At 34.1% G+C, this 16,825-nt stretch overlaps 2 protein-coding genes across 2 annotated transcripts; one reads left to right on the top strand and one right to left on the bottom strand.

The window, feature by feature from the left end:
* The first annotated feature begins 296 nt into the window (after positions 1–296).
* On the top strand, positions 297–1,754 carry LOC149476963 (uncharacterized). The gene is made up of 3 exons (XM_089711526.1): positions 297–329; positions 996–1,167; positions 1,560–1,754. Exons 1-3 carry the CDS (start codon positions 303–305, stop codon positions 1,715–1,717), a joined length of 357 nt encoding a protein of 118 aa, XP_089567652.1. The 5' UTR covers positions 297–302; the 3' UTR covers positions 1,718–1,754.
* A 10,885-nt stretch (positions 1,755–12,639) lies between these two features.
* LOC149476962 (uncharacterized) lies at positions 12,640–15,978 on the bottom strand. The gene is made up of 2 exons (XM_089711591.1): positions 15,955–15,978; positions 12,640–13,434 (listed from the first exon to the last, which is right to left on the bottom strand). Exons 1-2 carry the CDS (start codon positions 15,976–15,978, stop codon positions 12,796–12,798), a joined length of 663 nt encoding a protein of 220 aa, XP_089567717.1. The 3' UTR covers positions 12,640–12,795.
* Positions 15,979–16,825: the final 847 nt, after the last annotated feature.

The following is a 16,825-nucleotide window of genomic DNA, read 5'->3' as shown; positions in this document are numbered from 1 at the left end:
GATGAGTTCATAATGTGTGAAAATATATTTTTGGTAACATTTTTACTTTCATATCTCATTATAGCGTATTGAGGCAAATAAACCCTTATCAGTTTTGAGGCAAATAAACTAAATATAAATATTCGGTGTATGATTCTCGGCAAAATACTAATTAGTGTTTATGTAAAAAAAAACATGAAAATAATAACCGTTAACAGTTATTTTCACGTATGAACCATTCGTTATGGTGTACCATAGCTAAATGTACTGTATAAAAAGAGAAATGTTGCTTATATATTTAATTAAGATACAAAAATACTACGATGTTGGCACTCTTCTGCATCGCTCTGGTATGTACTGTAAAATTACCTATTTTTAATTACAAATTATTCCCCTTAAATTGTTTTTTGAATAGATCTTAATCTAATATATATTATAAAGGCGAAAGTTTGTAAGGATGTATGGATGTATGGATGTTTGTTACTCTTTCACGTAAAAACTACTGAACCGATTACAATGAAATTTAGCACACATATAGAGGGTAACTTGGATTAACACATAGGATAGTTTTTATCCCGGAAATCCCACGGGAACGGGAACTATGCGGGTTTTCCTTTGAAAACGCGGGCGAAGCCGCGGGCGGAAATCTAGTTGTCTATGAATTAATCGTTATCTATTTTTTTTATTCCCTTAAGTCTTAAAAAGTTTGCCGCGATTTCACCCACGTGGTCAAAGGTAATCGCCATGTGAATGACATGTTCCATCGCCCTATCTCCAGAAACAAAAATCATGCTATGAAATTTCTCCGTTGCAACGCGAAAGACAAATAAATACACATTCTCATTTATCATATCAGTGAAGATAGTAGTACCACAGACTAATAATAATATACTACTAGTACCTAAGGAAAGGATTTACCAGATATCAATTTCACAGCTTTTCACTAACACTAGATGGCGCTGTAAAATAACACAGAGTATAGTATTATAAAATTATCTATGACACGAATATTTCAGATTTTACCGGCTGCTCTCTCCAGACCAGAAAATGGGGTACCCACGTCCCCCGCCTCGCGGGATGGATTTTGCCCTGAATGCAGTAGATGTGGTCTTCGACCACCACCCGATCTCATTCTTATCCAAAATGAAGATATTCCACGAGGGATTGTACAGACTCTACCTTTAACAAGTAAGTTTCTAGTGGTGTAATATATTTTATTTTAAAACTTCTTATTATTTATAATGAATGTACAGATAATTTATTGCACAGAATATAATTTATTTACTGATATAATTTATTATTGAATTAATATCATTTATTTATATTTGGATAGACTGGTATTGATGTACCTAGTAGTAAAAAGTTATTATTGTGATTTTACTCATTAGGTAATGTACTTTCGATATCAGTTTAAAGTTTTTTGATAGGTATCTGTAATCGTTACGAAATAATCGCCTGTGCACACTTAACGATTACACCCGGTATAATTCTTATACATAGTTGTATCAATCTATGATCTAACCCTACTACTGCTATTTTAAATAAAGCTCTTCTTAAAACCTCAATATCTTCATTTATAGCTGCAGACATAATAAGGAATATACTACTTCAACCAAGAATCGGCAGTCGCGACGCAGGTGCTGAAAAAGCAGAGGAAAATCCTAAAGTGCAGGCCAGAGGCGGGTGGGGCCCCCTACTTGGTCCACCAATCAACCCCAGGATCCATCTTTGGGACTGATTCCAGCTGAAAAACAATTGAAAGTAAAATAAATATTGCAGCAGTACTCTTGTTTTATATAATTTGAAAACTTGATCCGTAAATAGTTTTTAAGCACGAATAATATCATAATATGAACTAGCGTACCTACCTACTTACGCGTTGATATTTATAGACCTATTTCAAGCAATGTCCTATTTGTCAGTTTTATATGACGTAGTTAACTATAATTTGAATCAAATCCTCTGGTAGGATAATATACAGATAACAAGTAAGGACTTTTAAATATGCTCTTTAGACTTTAATACTAAACCTTATTTTCTTATAATGTGTTCTTTTACAAATTCGTATTCAATTTAGGTATAGCACATCGTACCTATTCTATTTATTACCTACTGAAAATAACAAAAAATATTGCAAAATATGATATTTACAAATTTAATTAGCTGCTTTTTAAATTAATTAGAGGCCGCACAAGGCTCTTCAGAGAAGGTCTATTATAATACATATTAAACCAGTCTCATTAACAGGCAGTGTCATATGCTTTTGCTTAAGTCTGCAATCTTCTCAGTATTATGCAAAACTGAACAATTTGCATACTTTTGTACTGAAACTTTTTGACGTGAAATAAAAAAAAACTTTATTATGAACTTATGTTGTAAATTCAATTGTTAAATGTTTTTTGCTTTTGTTGTAAGATAGTATTTAATAATTTTACGAGATACAAGTCGCAAATTTAGACAATAAGCAAAAATCACAGTAATGATTATTTTAGATACCTACTAATTAATATAAACACATTAATGAAGTTATTGTACACTAATAATAACATTAAACATAATATAATATGTAATTATATCCTGAAAGTAAAGATACAATAAAATTTATTTCGTTATTATGAAAATATTCCCCTATTTCGGGTCCCTAGCAATTAAAATATTAGGTTTAATTAAGGTTATTAGTGTACAATGATCCATAATAATTATGAGAATAATTTTAATGGCGTTATTTGAATTTGAGCTTCAATTTGGCTTTTAAAGAAATATTTAGAAATCGTGCAAGGTCATCGAATTTCAAGTTATTAATTAATCTTTGAATGATAAAAAGTTGCAGGATATTGTTTATTGCCGTAATATTCTTGTAGGACTTTTTTAACAATATCATTCAACTAATTGATAGATCGACTTCAGGAGATCAAAATAAAAAATAACGTAGACATTTAATGGAATGGCATTGAAATAAATACTCACATTACAATATCCATAAAAACCGTCTTCTTGAATGGTATTACAATTCCCACTGAGTATGTATTCTGCCAACATAGAAATTACATTACCTATAACACACATACCTACATACATAACCCATAATTGTGTAATAAAATAAAACACACATAAAGTTTCAGTCTGCTCATAAAGTAACTGACATTCCAAACCCGAAAAAACACACTTAGCAATTCACCTGAAGTCCCCGCTTCGCTAATTAATTTTTGTCGAAGAATTCCCGTAATCCTTTTAAAGAAGTTTGCTTCACTCTCGCATAATCAAGTCAAGAACTTGGTTTGGCAAGCGCCGCATTTCTAATTGCAATGCGAATCTATTACGTGGATTTAAGCCGGGAATATTATAATTAGATATTAAGCGTTAATATCTCGAGTGCGTTTGGATTTCGTTTATTTGATAATTAACTAACTAGGTTCACGCAATCCTGTCTTACAAATTAGATATACATGACCTATCTGTCATACTGAGAACTATCAAAACAAGAAAAGTTTTCGTAGACCTATAAAACTTTCAATTTCCCCTTGTTTAATATCTAAAAAATAGAGCGTGTGTGCCGAACACATGTGTGAAACTTCTTTGGTAAGATTCAAAGATACGAAAATCGTCCCCTTACTCAATGACGTGACGGTATTGCCATGAAGCGACCTTGAAATTTTACTGTCAACGCGCCTAAAGAAATTTCACTTCAAAATATATTTCCCGCTAGTTTTACTTTTACATAACTACCACGAATGTACATTTATATAAAAATCGTATGAAGTTCATATTTTAATTATATTTAGTACTAGCTTTCCGCCCGCGGCTTCGCCCGCGTTTTCAAAGAAAAACCCGTTCCCGTAGGATTTCCGGGATAAAACCTATCCTATATCCTTTCTCGGGTATCAAAATATCTCTATACCAAATTTCATGCAAATTGGTTCAGTAGTTAAGGCGTGATTGAGTAACAGACAGACAGACAGAGTTACTTTCGCATTTATAATATTAGTATGGATATCCATGACAATTTAAATTATTCTAGAAAAGTCGTTACACCCACGACGATAAATTCATTATGACATTTATCGAATTCGCAGAAATAATATTTGAAATTGTAGCAAATAGCAATCTCTGGGGATCCTGGCAGTCCGCCAATGTAACCGTTAACTTGAAAAAATTGTCTCGCAAATGCACTTCCAATATCCTTCGAATATTATCAGAGTTATTTTATAATGATAATGTTATTGTGATGAGCTATATTTATGTTAAATATATGTATTATGTATATTGTATAGACTAGCTTCCGCCCACGACTTTGTACGTGCATCCCCGTTTTTCCCCGTTCCCGCAAGAATTTCGGGAAATCCTTTCTTAGCGGATGCCTACGTCCTAATATCTACCTGTATGCCAAATTTCAGCCCGATACGTCCAGTGGTTTGGGCTGAGCGTTGATCGTCCAGGACCTGGAAATTACTAAATACATAAGTTTTAATCTAGCAGAATACAACAGGTAGACGAATAACCTGCATCATCTGTAGAAATCAACCAGAAAGACAAACATGAAATACAAGCCTAACTCACAAAGAAACACAGTTCATATTTAACTTTTAAAAATGAATACTTATATGTATTTCTTAAGTAATTCTTAAGGCGGTTCTCATGCGGATACAACAGTACTTTAATACCAACATTGAATTTACAATCTTCATAAAAAATTGGCATACTATAATTATTATCATTCATCAATTACTCCCAACCTTGATAATAATTCTTCACCTAAAATCCTACACATCCAATCATCGACAGGACAGTCACAAAGCCACATAGAACAATATAATTAGCACAATAGGATTGTCCACTATAAGTGTAGTCCAATGAATAAGCACTAAGGCTTACGTCATTCGGTCCGTGTGTACGCGGCTTAAAACTTTGCACAGTGCGGATCGGCCCTAATCTCCTAACCACACTGTTGTGAATTTGTAATTTTTCCTCTACTGTAAAATTCTGATCCAATATGGGATGTAGTGGCATTTTTAAACTGCACTCGCCGACTCTTTTGTTTTTCTTCACATCTCGCTTCAGACTTTTAAATATTTAGTTTTGTAAACTGTAATACACACCGTTGATATTTGGAACAAGCTATATCGTTGTAGCACGTATTGCTTCTTTAGCACATTATCGTTACAGTAACGGTTACCTTTTCGTAAAAAAGGACAAGTAAGCCAGGTTAGGCTTTACCCAAATAAAATTATGTTTGCTGCTTGTCTGATGAAGCAAACTGTTATCTATCAGATATTTTGTACATGATTGTTTATAACACTAAATAACATATTAATATTTTATGAAAATTTAATAACGACCCTACGAAAGACACACGTACGAGTAGACGCTCCCAACTCTCGTTGTCTTTTTAAGGTATGAGAATATTTCAGACATGAACTACCATCTATACTAATATTATAAAGAGGAAAGGTTTGTATGTATGTATGTATGGTTTTCACGCATAAACTACTGGACCGATTTTGATGAAATTTTGCACAGATAATCTTTAGACCCTGAGGAAGAACATAGGCTACCTTTTATTGCGAAATATGTACCACGGGCGAAGCCAGGGCGGACCGCTAGTAGGTTATAATTTTAAACTATTAAGAAAACAATGCATCGCTCTAGATAGTGATCTATATTTCTAGAACACATACTTTACAACACTGTCACAGATAAATAATATATTGTGTGAGTCAATAGCAAACGGTTTGGAGTACGTTAATGTAACTTGGCCATTACCATAACTCAACACAACATACGTGATATTTGAGAAGCCATCCAAACTTAATTGACGGTGAAATCTGAATGCAAATGCCTGTTCAAAGTTAAACATTGCACTGAAGTCCCTGGATTTACTTGTATTTTATAAGTATATGCATGAAAAGTGTTATTTTGGTGTTTGTTTTTAAACAATATAATATGGCCCAAACGGCAATAGTTTGGTTTGCGCACTTTAAAACTTTTATAGACATTCACTAAACAAAGCGAGAAAAAAATATTTTCAAGTAAGTATAATAAATTGTATTATTTTTTCAAACTATGTATATCGTACGTTATACTCAATTTTGTCACAAAAAACTACACAAACAGAAGTAGCAAATTTACTCAAGTGACATCGATCCCTTTGCCGGGATACATATCTCCGCAGTGAGGCAGTGATTCAACAAATACGTGTACCGTGGAAATCACTTAGCATATGACAAATAGTGTTGGAGTGACAAGCTTTTAAGAGGCATAAGGGTCAGCTCACACCGAGACGCGACGCGGCGCGACGCTGCGCGCACTTTTTTCATAGAGCGACTCAGAATATACTTTATTCACTACACGAAAAGATACACATTACATTGTGAGAATTCAGATTACGTTGCACCACGCAGCGCTGCGCCTCGAGGTGCCTCGCGGCGTAGCAATGTGTATCTTTTCGTGTAGTGAATAAAGTATATTCTGAGTCGCTCTATGAAAAATGTGCGCGCAGCGTCGCGCCGCGTCGCGTCTCGGTGTGAGCTGACCCTAATATACGCTCCTGCGTTCAGTGGCGTGTCTGCGCTTTTTTCGTTGATCTATTTATGAGGACGTAATGTGAATAGCAAATTGTATATATATTCCCTTATAAATCACGTGAGGGCCAGGTTTATTTTTTAAATCATGTATAAAGTGCTATTTTTTTCAGAGCTGATGTAATGGAACTAGAAGCATTTGATATCCATATACTATATAATATTATAAATGCGAAAGTAACTCTGTCTGTCTATCTGTTACTCAATCACGCCTGAACTACTGAACCAATTTGCATGAAATTTGGTATAGATATATTTTGATACCCGAGAAAGGACATAGGATAGGTTTTATCCCGGAAATCCCGTAGGAACGGGTTTTTCTCTGAAAACGCGGGCGAAGCCGCGGGCGGAAAGCTAGTATGGAATATATCTAAGTACTTTCTTTTCAAATGTGTGTAATATTTTTATACTCTGGTACTGGAGAAAAAAAATACAGTGGCGGCTGCGCATATGTAAAGAAAGCGAAGTCAACATTGACCCCGTTGCTATGGTCACTGCAGCCACCTTTGCAGTTCATCACCTACCTAATCACGATAAATTGAAATATTGAATTTGATATTTTGGTTTTATAGCACTGAAATGCTTTATAAATATCGGGATCACGGATGGCCGAGTTGGTCAGGCGTCGTCACGGAATGGCAGAAAACGCATGTTTGAACGTATGAAAACGCGGTTCGATCCCAACTCGTGATCAAATTTTTATATTCCTTAAGACGCGGGTATGAATCCCGTCTCGTGTTCGATTTTTTTTTATTCTTTAAAAATTTACATAACAAGAAATATTGTATTTTACAATACCATTTAACAATCGAATAACAAAGGTTTTAAAGTCAATATAATGAAGTGACCTAAAAGATACCACGGACCACATCCCATATCCCTTGTTCGTTAGATAAATACGCAGAAAGTTTATAGTTGACCCCTATCGGCTCTATTTGTTTAGTTTCTTTTGTGCCTAAAAGTTTCTTGCGGATCGATAGATTCTGTGGTTAATTAGGTTTGCCGTACATTCGTAGTTTCTCGTGCGGTGCCAACTTTGTAATAGATTAATCGTACATAATATGGTATATCATTTTCGACTGGGCTTGGGAAATAATTAAGAGACATGATTCCTGAAGGAATGAGTAATATTTCTATCAATTTTTTTATATCTAGTAAAGTACTTTGGAGTCTGTGTGTCAACTCAAGTAATTCTATATTGATACGCTATTACCAATTTTTCTTGGTTACATATTGTGTCTAAAACATTGTGTTGTATAATATGAAAAATAACTTCTCATGAGATGTTTATTTTAGTTTCATACGCTTTTCATTTTACAATCGACACTTACTCCACAGCCTATTCAAAAATCACATATTAAATCCCTTTTTACATCTCCAATTGCTAATTTTCTTTACCTATTCTACGTCCCTAATATCTTACGTCACATACACAGATAAACAATGAAATCAATGGCTCCTAACATTAATCCATACATCCGTGGTTGACGTACATTCGTCACTAGTTCATATCACTTAAGTTAGCTTAATGGCTCTGCAGACAGATAGTGTTCTGTTGAATTATTATAATCGCCTCTCGAATGCATGAAACTATTGAATTACTCGTGTATGCTATGGGTTATGTAGTTCCTGAGTGGATTAGTTCGTTCTTAAAATATACCTACGTTTAAGACACCTTTCTACATTTAGAATTTTAGGTAGGTACTATTTGATTTTTACTCATTTTCGTTTCTCTCCCTTATTATTATTTGTATAAGACGTTTTCCTAAAATTGAACTCAATGATAAATATTTCATACATCTTAATAAAAAGAACCTTTAAAATATTTTATAATAATTAACTACACAAAGTGATCACACATTTTTAATCAGTCGGGTAAAAAGATGTGCTACCTACTACTATTATTTTGTCATAAGCGTTAAAGTTTCCCAAAGTCTTCACAATTTTTAACTATCATAAAAGAAGAGCAAAAGCAATATGAACATTAAACATAAAGCCAAAGTCGGTCCCAATAAAATTGACAAATACATTGCAAGCTTCGATAGTGTCACAGGCGTAACAGACAGAATGCTTAGCAGGGAAAGTCGCTTACAATGCAGCGAAAAATATTTGGAGAATTCGTTACAGAATATTGAGTGCATAATACGGTTGGGGCTTCCGATATAACTGATCATTTCGTGTCTATTTGATAATAGAAGGTTTTGCGGTAACAATTTTAAATGCAATTATTTGCTATGTTATTTTTTTATTGAAATTCCTAAAACAAGAAGTATGCTCTTTCTACTCATTCCTTAGAACTTATTATTATATCATTGATGAACTATAAAACGCCGTAAAACTGGTTGTATTTAATTTAGATATAGTTTTATGGATAAATAGAAATAGTCTACGTTTTTTTAATCACCATACCAAAAGGGATAATAGAAATAGAGGAAAGGGAAATTCAAACTCAAACTCAATTTATTTATTAAATTAGACTTCTTCTAGAAGCACTTTTGAATCGTCATTACATATTTCTTACATTTACCACTAATCTATATCTATATATAATATGTATATATAATAAATCTGTAGAAGGGTCAATTCTGTACATTGAAAATATTGAAAAAATAAATAGCAGGGGGTGTTACTGGATCGATACCAAACCCAAATATGTGATTAAAAAAATTTTTGTCTGTCTGTCTGTCTGTATGTGAAGGCATCACGTAAAAACTAACGGTTCGATTTCGATGAAACTTGGTATAATTATACCTTATTATCCTGGGCATAAAATAGGATACTTTTTATCCCGGAAAAATACGTAGAAATAAATAAATCTTAATTTTTCCGCGCGTGTGGAGTCGCGGGCGGAAGCTAGTGTATAATATAATTTGTATATTGCCTACACTGTACAGCATAAACTTTCGCGCGTTAACATGTTTTAAACAGCTATACAGTATACGTATAGCATTATGAAACACACATTAACATCTAATAGTCTCTAAACCTATTGAATAAAGTTCGCTCAGTCCCGCTAAGCCTCCGCAGTGTTGAAGTTACAAACTGGAATCCTCTGTGAAACTTGGTGGAAATTTTAAACGTTTTATTTTATAAAGAGACGTTAAAGTTACCTCGATCAGCATTCGGTAAACGTTTGACCCGCTACTGTTTGACTATTCGAAGTATTATAATATTTTTGTTTTATTATTTTTATAGCATTTATATTTAAACACCACTTGTAAACTTTTTAAAATTATGCTCATCATCCGGAAAAATCCTGCAAAACAATCTTATTTATATTGTTCCGCCTTTTTAAAAATTGAATTAATTTTAATCGTCTGTCTAAAATAGAATTGTAATACAGGATTCATGCTTAAGATATTATATCAATTTGTTTTCAACTTCTAAAATCTAAATGCTAGAATATTCTTGCATTTCGTAAATGATTAACGTAGACGTAAATAATTCACCAAGTCAAGTCTTCTGAGCTTGTTAACAACCAGAATGAAATTAAAACCAAATTAAAACTCCAACAATCAGAGATAATCGCCAGATCCGGAACAATCGGCATACATAAAACAAAAGGACGTAGTTTCGCTTGTAAACAGGCCATGTCTGAAGTTAACGTTTTGACATGTAAATCCAGTCCCTCCCGATGCAAATCACTGTATAATCAGCTTATTGATATGCCGTCGCAATGACGCCCTCTGTTCTTCGCGTCCCGTTGCCTGAATTGTTTTTATCTCCATTTTAAATTGCACTATTTTACAGGAAGATAAACAGAGCTTAGTAGTTAGTATGCTGTAATTCTCGATTGTGTTTAGTAACTAATTTTGAGATAGAGTGAGTATCTTTACGTAAAGCGTGCTATGTTATTCTACGAATTAAGTACATTACATCTGAATAATGACATCACATAAAACCATAGAATGAATAGGACAGTTGTATTTTTGAAACTTACTTGTAATTGTATTACGTCAATCTATTACAATAATACTTATGTAGCGTACAATATTTAAATGTAAGGCGAATTTATTATATAAGCAATAAACACGTACATAACCTAATATATGCCTGGAAGCGATAAAAAGTTCGAAAGCAAATTCCCGCGCAAACTCGTTCCATTTACAAACTTATAACGTTATAGTCTATGGTCCATGGAGCCTATTTAGTGCTCGTCCGCAAGTAATTTCATCAGAGCATCGTCGGCCAGCGCAGTTAAGAGCGTCGTGTATCGAAACATCGAACAAACCCCATTACGGGAACCAAATCAGGAGTTATGAAGAGCCCATCCAAGCCTTAATAAGTACCCACTAGAACTGATACTTTACGTTCAGACTCCGCTACCAACAATATTTTTGCTGATATTTTAGTTGCAAAATATGGTTTGAAAATTATTTTTGATATTTTGTAGTGGAGAAGTCAATATTTTAAACTTTTATTTTGTGGTTTTAACGTAGTACTATTATAGGTATATTCTGTGGTTTTAGTTCAAAGGGAATAAAAGTGAAGCGAAGAATGTTAAAAATATTGATATAAGAAAAGAAAATATTTATGGCATAGGTAACTCTTTTCTGCAATATGTGTGTTTAATATTTATATTATTCAATTTTTATCTTCTGTAAATCAAGCATGATATCTTTCTCGTACTACATGTAGATGTAGCGTAGGGCTTGTAGGAGTCGTAGCAAGCAACAGCTACGAAACTATTAAACTATATTTTTGTATATATATAACTTGTGCATGTTTTTATTTGCGTACATATTTTGAAAGATTTTTCATTTTGAAAAACATGAAGAAACAGTAGGTAATACAAAGCGTTATGTGAACGTTTTCTGATTCCCTACTATATATAGATGAAAAGTTTCTAACATACGAGTATTTCCTCTGAAACATAAATATAAGACATAATATAAGACACTTCATCACAGTACTATACTGTGTATGGGCATTACGATGGCCAAATTGGTGCACGGCTATATCCAAAGTTTCGCCGTAAAATAACGTACAACCTTAGAAAGATCACTCAAAGTTGTAAGAGGAATTTATGTTTTATGAGGAAAAATTGCGGCCATTACTGTACTGGCATACCTAATGTCGAGATACTTTGTGCGGACATTTTGAGTTTCATACTGTACTTTGTTTACGACTCGTGTGCTCTTAAACGTTGGCCATACATGAAAAACGATATGTGTACAAAATTATATGTGAGACTGAAAATTGAACCATAATAAGTAAAACTAATACTGAAACTTTTGCAAGGACTTTCATATAATCCATACTAATATTATAAATGCGAAAGTAACTCTGTCTGTCTGTCTGTTACTCAATCACGCCTAAACTACTGAACCAATTTGCATGAAATTTGGTATGGAGATATTTTGATACCCGAGAAAGGACATAGGCTACCTTTTATTGTGAAATATGTACCACAGGCGAAGCCGGGGCGGACCTCTAGTTTAAATATAAATCACATCAATAGATTTACGACAGTAAAAACTTTGCAAATATTTTATTTTAAACAAAAATTGAACACTTTCGTAAAAAAAAGTATGTAATAAAAATCAGTAAAAAGTAGAAGATAACGTGCATTCAATTCTGAAATCACTTGAGCTTTTCCAAAAATTTGCACTTTAAACATTACTACGAATATCTTGAGTATAACACTACACTGAGTATAAAACTATACACTCTACTATCATGAGTATAAATAAAGTGAAAAACAAAGGCTTGTACATACAACCTCGGCCGGGTGACCACGGTTGCCACGATCCATCTTCATCTGCGAGGCGCGTCTCCATTGTCCGTACGTGATTAATTGTCGTATCGTCTATTTTTGTATCCCGCTTCCAGTGATGTACGACGCTTGTACTTTGTCGTTTTGTATGCCTGTGTGTTAATGGTGCTTTATATATGGGCTGCAACTTTCAATAAGCTTACAACGTTTAGACATACGATCTAATGGATCAAATGTAATAGTGTACATATATCATAACATAAATGGTAGGTAGACAAAATTAACTTGATATGAGGTGTCTTCTGGTCTCTTAATACAAATTTTTGTATAAATAAATATGGTAGTTAATTTTATTTATTTTTATTTATTTATTTTATTTATTTATTTATTTCAGGTAACAGACAATAAATTGTACAGACCCATATTATAAATACCTTACAGACTAACATACATATAATAATTTAAAACTAAACTAAATTAATACAAAACTAAGAATATATTAAGCACTACACTATACACAATTCACGGCACTGGCGGTGTCATATTGCGCTGAACGGGCTTTGGCTGGGTGTTGCGAAGCCGCCCGCGAAACCGCCGGAACACAACACCACGGGGCCAGAACTCCTCGCTCATGAAGGTCGACAGCTGCTCGCTCGGTACACGCACAACAAATGAATTAAAATTCAAATTGTTGCGCGGCTCCAGGCGCTGGACCCTCACGATAAACTTGGTCTTCACCCGCACATACTCCACTACATCAGAAGCTTGGGTAGAGTGGTGCAGGCGGGACACGTACAGCTGCGTCGTCGGTATGGCGGGCCGCAGCAGGTGGTTGTTACCGGTCGGGGCGGTACCGCACTTGTTGGAGGAGGGCTTCTTTTTCTTCTTCCTTTTCTCTACCTTTGTAAAGCCTTCCTCATCGAGTGGATGACTATTCGCGCTCGACAAGGGTGTCGCACGGCGCGGGGAGTCCCTGTGCTTAACGGGATCTCCATCTCGGGTGATATCTTGCCGCTTTACGGGAGGCTTGGCGGCAGCGGCCGCGTAACCAGCCGGTGTCGGGTTGGCTACACGTGGCGGGCTCTCCGGGGGAGGCGCGGGTCGGGCGGGGCGCGGCGTGACGTGGTCGACGGCCGGCGGCGTCGATTTTAGTGTGTTATGCTTATTTTACGTGAATTCAGATAATAGGTGTCTGAGAAGTTTTTCTATTCTTCAAAAAATTGAATGCAATAAAACGCAATATCAAAAAATTGTCTGCCGTTTCTTCAACTTCAACACGAGAACAACAGTGCGTACAATCGTGTCGCAACCAACAATGAGCACGGTTCCCGATTGAAGAATAGTCTCAGCTTAATGGAGGAGCTGAGTGATCGCCCTCCAATCTGACAAGTTAGTTCTCGAGTGATGGATGGTCACGCCGTGTCGACAGTAATATGTGATTCGCTATTGATTGTGTTTTTGTTGCGCTGTTGTTTAGTTCTGTTTACCGTTGTATAATGGACACAGTTTCAGTAAATTAGTAATTTTAAAAACCAAGTAAATATGGAAACTCCTGTCTATGTGATCTTTTACTTGTTAGAAACATGTATCCCAAGTAAAAAAAAATAATATAAAGTCTCCTTAAGCAGTATTAATACAAACACCAAAAACCTCTGCAAAATATTCCTTAACTACAATCCCATTAAACCATTAACACCATTGCAAACACAAAATACGATTAATAGTTATTTCATTATCCCATTTGCAGATTTCCACACATTCATTATATACAGTATAATAATTGGTAACAGCTAAATTTGTAAAGCCAGCCGTGCTTACCAATTGGGTCTGCTTGTTCCAACTAATTAAAGGGAATGCTTTACGTGTTTTGTATTTGCTTAAATTTAATTTGATATTTGTAAAAGAGACGATTATTTAAATGGATTATCATAATAGGTAAGCACCTATTTCTTATAATTAATCAAGAGAAGGTACAAGAGACAAAACGATTTTTATTTTCATATTGTAAACGTATATACTATGATAAATTAACATAATACTTACTATTTATTATTAAATGATTAGTTACCTACATAATAATAATAAATTAAAGTACCTAGCTTTCACATGTACATAGAGTCTAAAAGTTTTAATTTGATATCACACAATACTCAATAGGTATCATATTATATTAGTAAAAAAAATCGTTAAAAGCCTGCAAAGGTTTAATATAATCAACGGCATAATCTTATATATAAAAATGAATCGCAAAATGTGTTGGTAAGCGCATAACTCGAGAACGGCTGAACCGATTTCGATAATTCTTTTTTTATTATATTCCTTGAAGTACGAGGATGGTTCTTATGTAGAGAAAACGTAAACATGTACCACGGGCGAAGCCGGGGCGGACCGCTAGTTGTTAATACATTTTAATATCTGTAAATCCCAGAATAGTAATAAAAAATCCTGTCACTACATTAACATGATTCCTTTCAAATAGTATATATGTATAACTAAAAACAAACATACAAACTTTTCAATCTTCCACCAGCCGCGAGTATGCGCCATTAAAATCTTCGATAACAGCACTCCGAGCATCAAACTTTAGACAACCGCTACGTAAATCAATTACGATACAGTTTAAATAGTTGGTTACGGGAACTATGTGAGGAAATTATAACATTCAATAACTGTAATATAAGTAGAAATAACGCGAATAGCTGCCGCCGCGAAATTGCATATTTCGCCGACAAAGCGCGGACAGGTATTGTATATGTGTCGGTATATGTCACATTTCGTAGCTAATATTAATTTTGAATAGCTCAGCTTATGTTATGATATTTTGGTTCTTTTTGATATAGTCCGGGATACATCGCCCATTTTTGCAAGTGATTACTATCAAGCTAATTTTTCGTGAGTAGCTTTATTTTGATGAGATGCCCAATAATTTCATGTACGAAACTCTCGATTGTGGTAGCCAACAGAGGTAACAAGGATAAAAAATTTTGCTTTGATGGTTCTCAAATATTTATTACGCAATTTGTAGGACAATATGTCTGTTGAATTATATAAGTATTAAATAAGTGAAAATAAAAAAATCAGCTGGTTAGTAATCATTTATGATGACTTCGTTATCGATACACATTGGAAAGGGGGACTCTTTGATCAAACCATAGATTTTGTAGGACAAATATTTTTTCGAATAATTTACATAATTATCTTGAGATTGAACAAAAAAAAACATTCAGTTAGTAATTAATATTTGAGAACCATCAAATCAAAATATTTTATCCTTGTTTCCTCTGGTAGCTACCACAATCGAGAGTTTTGTACATGAAATTATTGGGCATCTCATCAAAATAAAGCTACTCACGAAAAATTAGCTTGATAGTAATCACTTGCAAAAATGGGCGATGTATCCCGGACTAATAATCTTGATGTAGGCAAATAGAGCCGTACAAAGCTTTCGAAGTGAATTGTTGTTTACTGCGTCTATAGAAAATTCGTTCAAGTTTAATTTTTTTATTTTGATTATTGCCTGGCTTATTAGACGTTCTGTTATTTTAAGCCTCTAGGTAACATTACGATTGTATTTTTTTATTGTATGTCCGCCCTTGCGTGATTTGATATTTTTTTCTTAGAGACAGAAAAATACTTGTCTTCAACAAAATATCATTTTAAAATCATCTGCCCCAAACTCACATGGAATTTCACATAATCATCCATTATTCAACCGAAACGAATATGGAATAAGTCAACTCAATCATCGAGGACCTCATCCTTATAAGCATGTAAACATAAAAACTATCACATCGCACGTACGATGACAAAAAGGCGACATTTCATATGGGATGAGCTAATGTATTCAAGGGGACCATTCCGAATTCCGGCCCACGCATGTGTCATAGACAGTGGGCCCCCGGGGACAAGGTAGACGGGCAAAAACTGAAAATTGCAGATATGTTCACATTATTGCTGCACGTGTTCGTTGTGAGAGGCGACACGACATTTTACGTACAGACACTTGTGACCTGGGTGCATCACTTGTAATACTTTTGGCAATTTGTTCATGCTTTATTTGCTATTTTATTTGAATGATAATAAATAACAAAACATGTCTACATGTGTGGAACATTAAAATAATTATTATATAAATGAATTTCTGGCATCTAGCCTCTAGGTACTACTAAATATTAAATGATTAAATGTTTTTTCTTTCTTTCTTTCAAATAATTATTATGAAGAAATTGACTACTACGTACGTTATATTTTTACAGTATAAATAGGTATTCAGGCTCACAGAAATAACAATACACATAAGTAATAACTATAAAAGTGTTAATAAACTCACAACGTGCTTTAAATTAATTTATTTCAAACAAAATTCATTACGTATTTCATATAGAAAATTCAAAACAATGTAGATAAAGACTTTTTTATTTTTTCTATAAACAATTTCCTGTAACAATGGAGACGCTACTCCATGCCTAATACATAATGGATAACAACCTCGCTAGTTTCAATAAAAGGATTTTTTGCATACTTCTAACATTTTGTGATATTGTAACGTCTT

Source organism: Colias philodice, chromosome 26 (genome assembly GCF_061535455.1).
Source record: "Colias philodice isolate Cphi_HAF_F1 chromosome 26, ilColPhil1 Martin Lab GWU primary, whole genome shotgun sequence".
In the NCBI taxonomy this organism is placed as follows: Eukaryota; Metazoa; Arthropoda; class Insecta; order Lepidoptera; family Pieridae; genus Colias; species Colias philodice.
This window is presented reverse-complemented; position numbering and strand designations above follow the sequence as displayed.

What these genes read in the sequence shown, in the direction of transcription:
- LOC149476963 (XM_089711526.1), top strand. Translation starts at nt 303, where the DNA reads ATGTTGGCACTCTTCTGCATCGCTCTG. An exon ending in CACTCTTCTGCATCGCTCTG is followed by an intron (nt 330 to 995) that starts GTATGTACTGTA and finishes CGAATATTTCAG; the next exon opens with ATTTTACCGGCTGCTCTCTC. An exon ending in ACAGACTCTACCTTTAACAA is followed by an intron (nt 1,168 to 1,559) that starts GTAAGTTTCTAG and finishes CTTCATTTATAG; the next exon opens with CTGCAGACATAATAAGGAAT.
- LOC149476962 (XM_089711591.1), bottom strand. Translation starts at nt 15,978, where the DNA reads ATGGATGATTATGTGAAATTCCAT. An exon ending in ATGATTATGTGAAATTCCAT is followed by an intron (nt 13,435 to 15,954) that starts GTGAGTTTGGGG and finishes ACGTAAAATAAG; the next exon opens with CATAACACACTAAAATCGAC.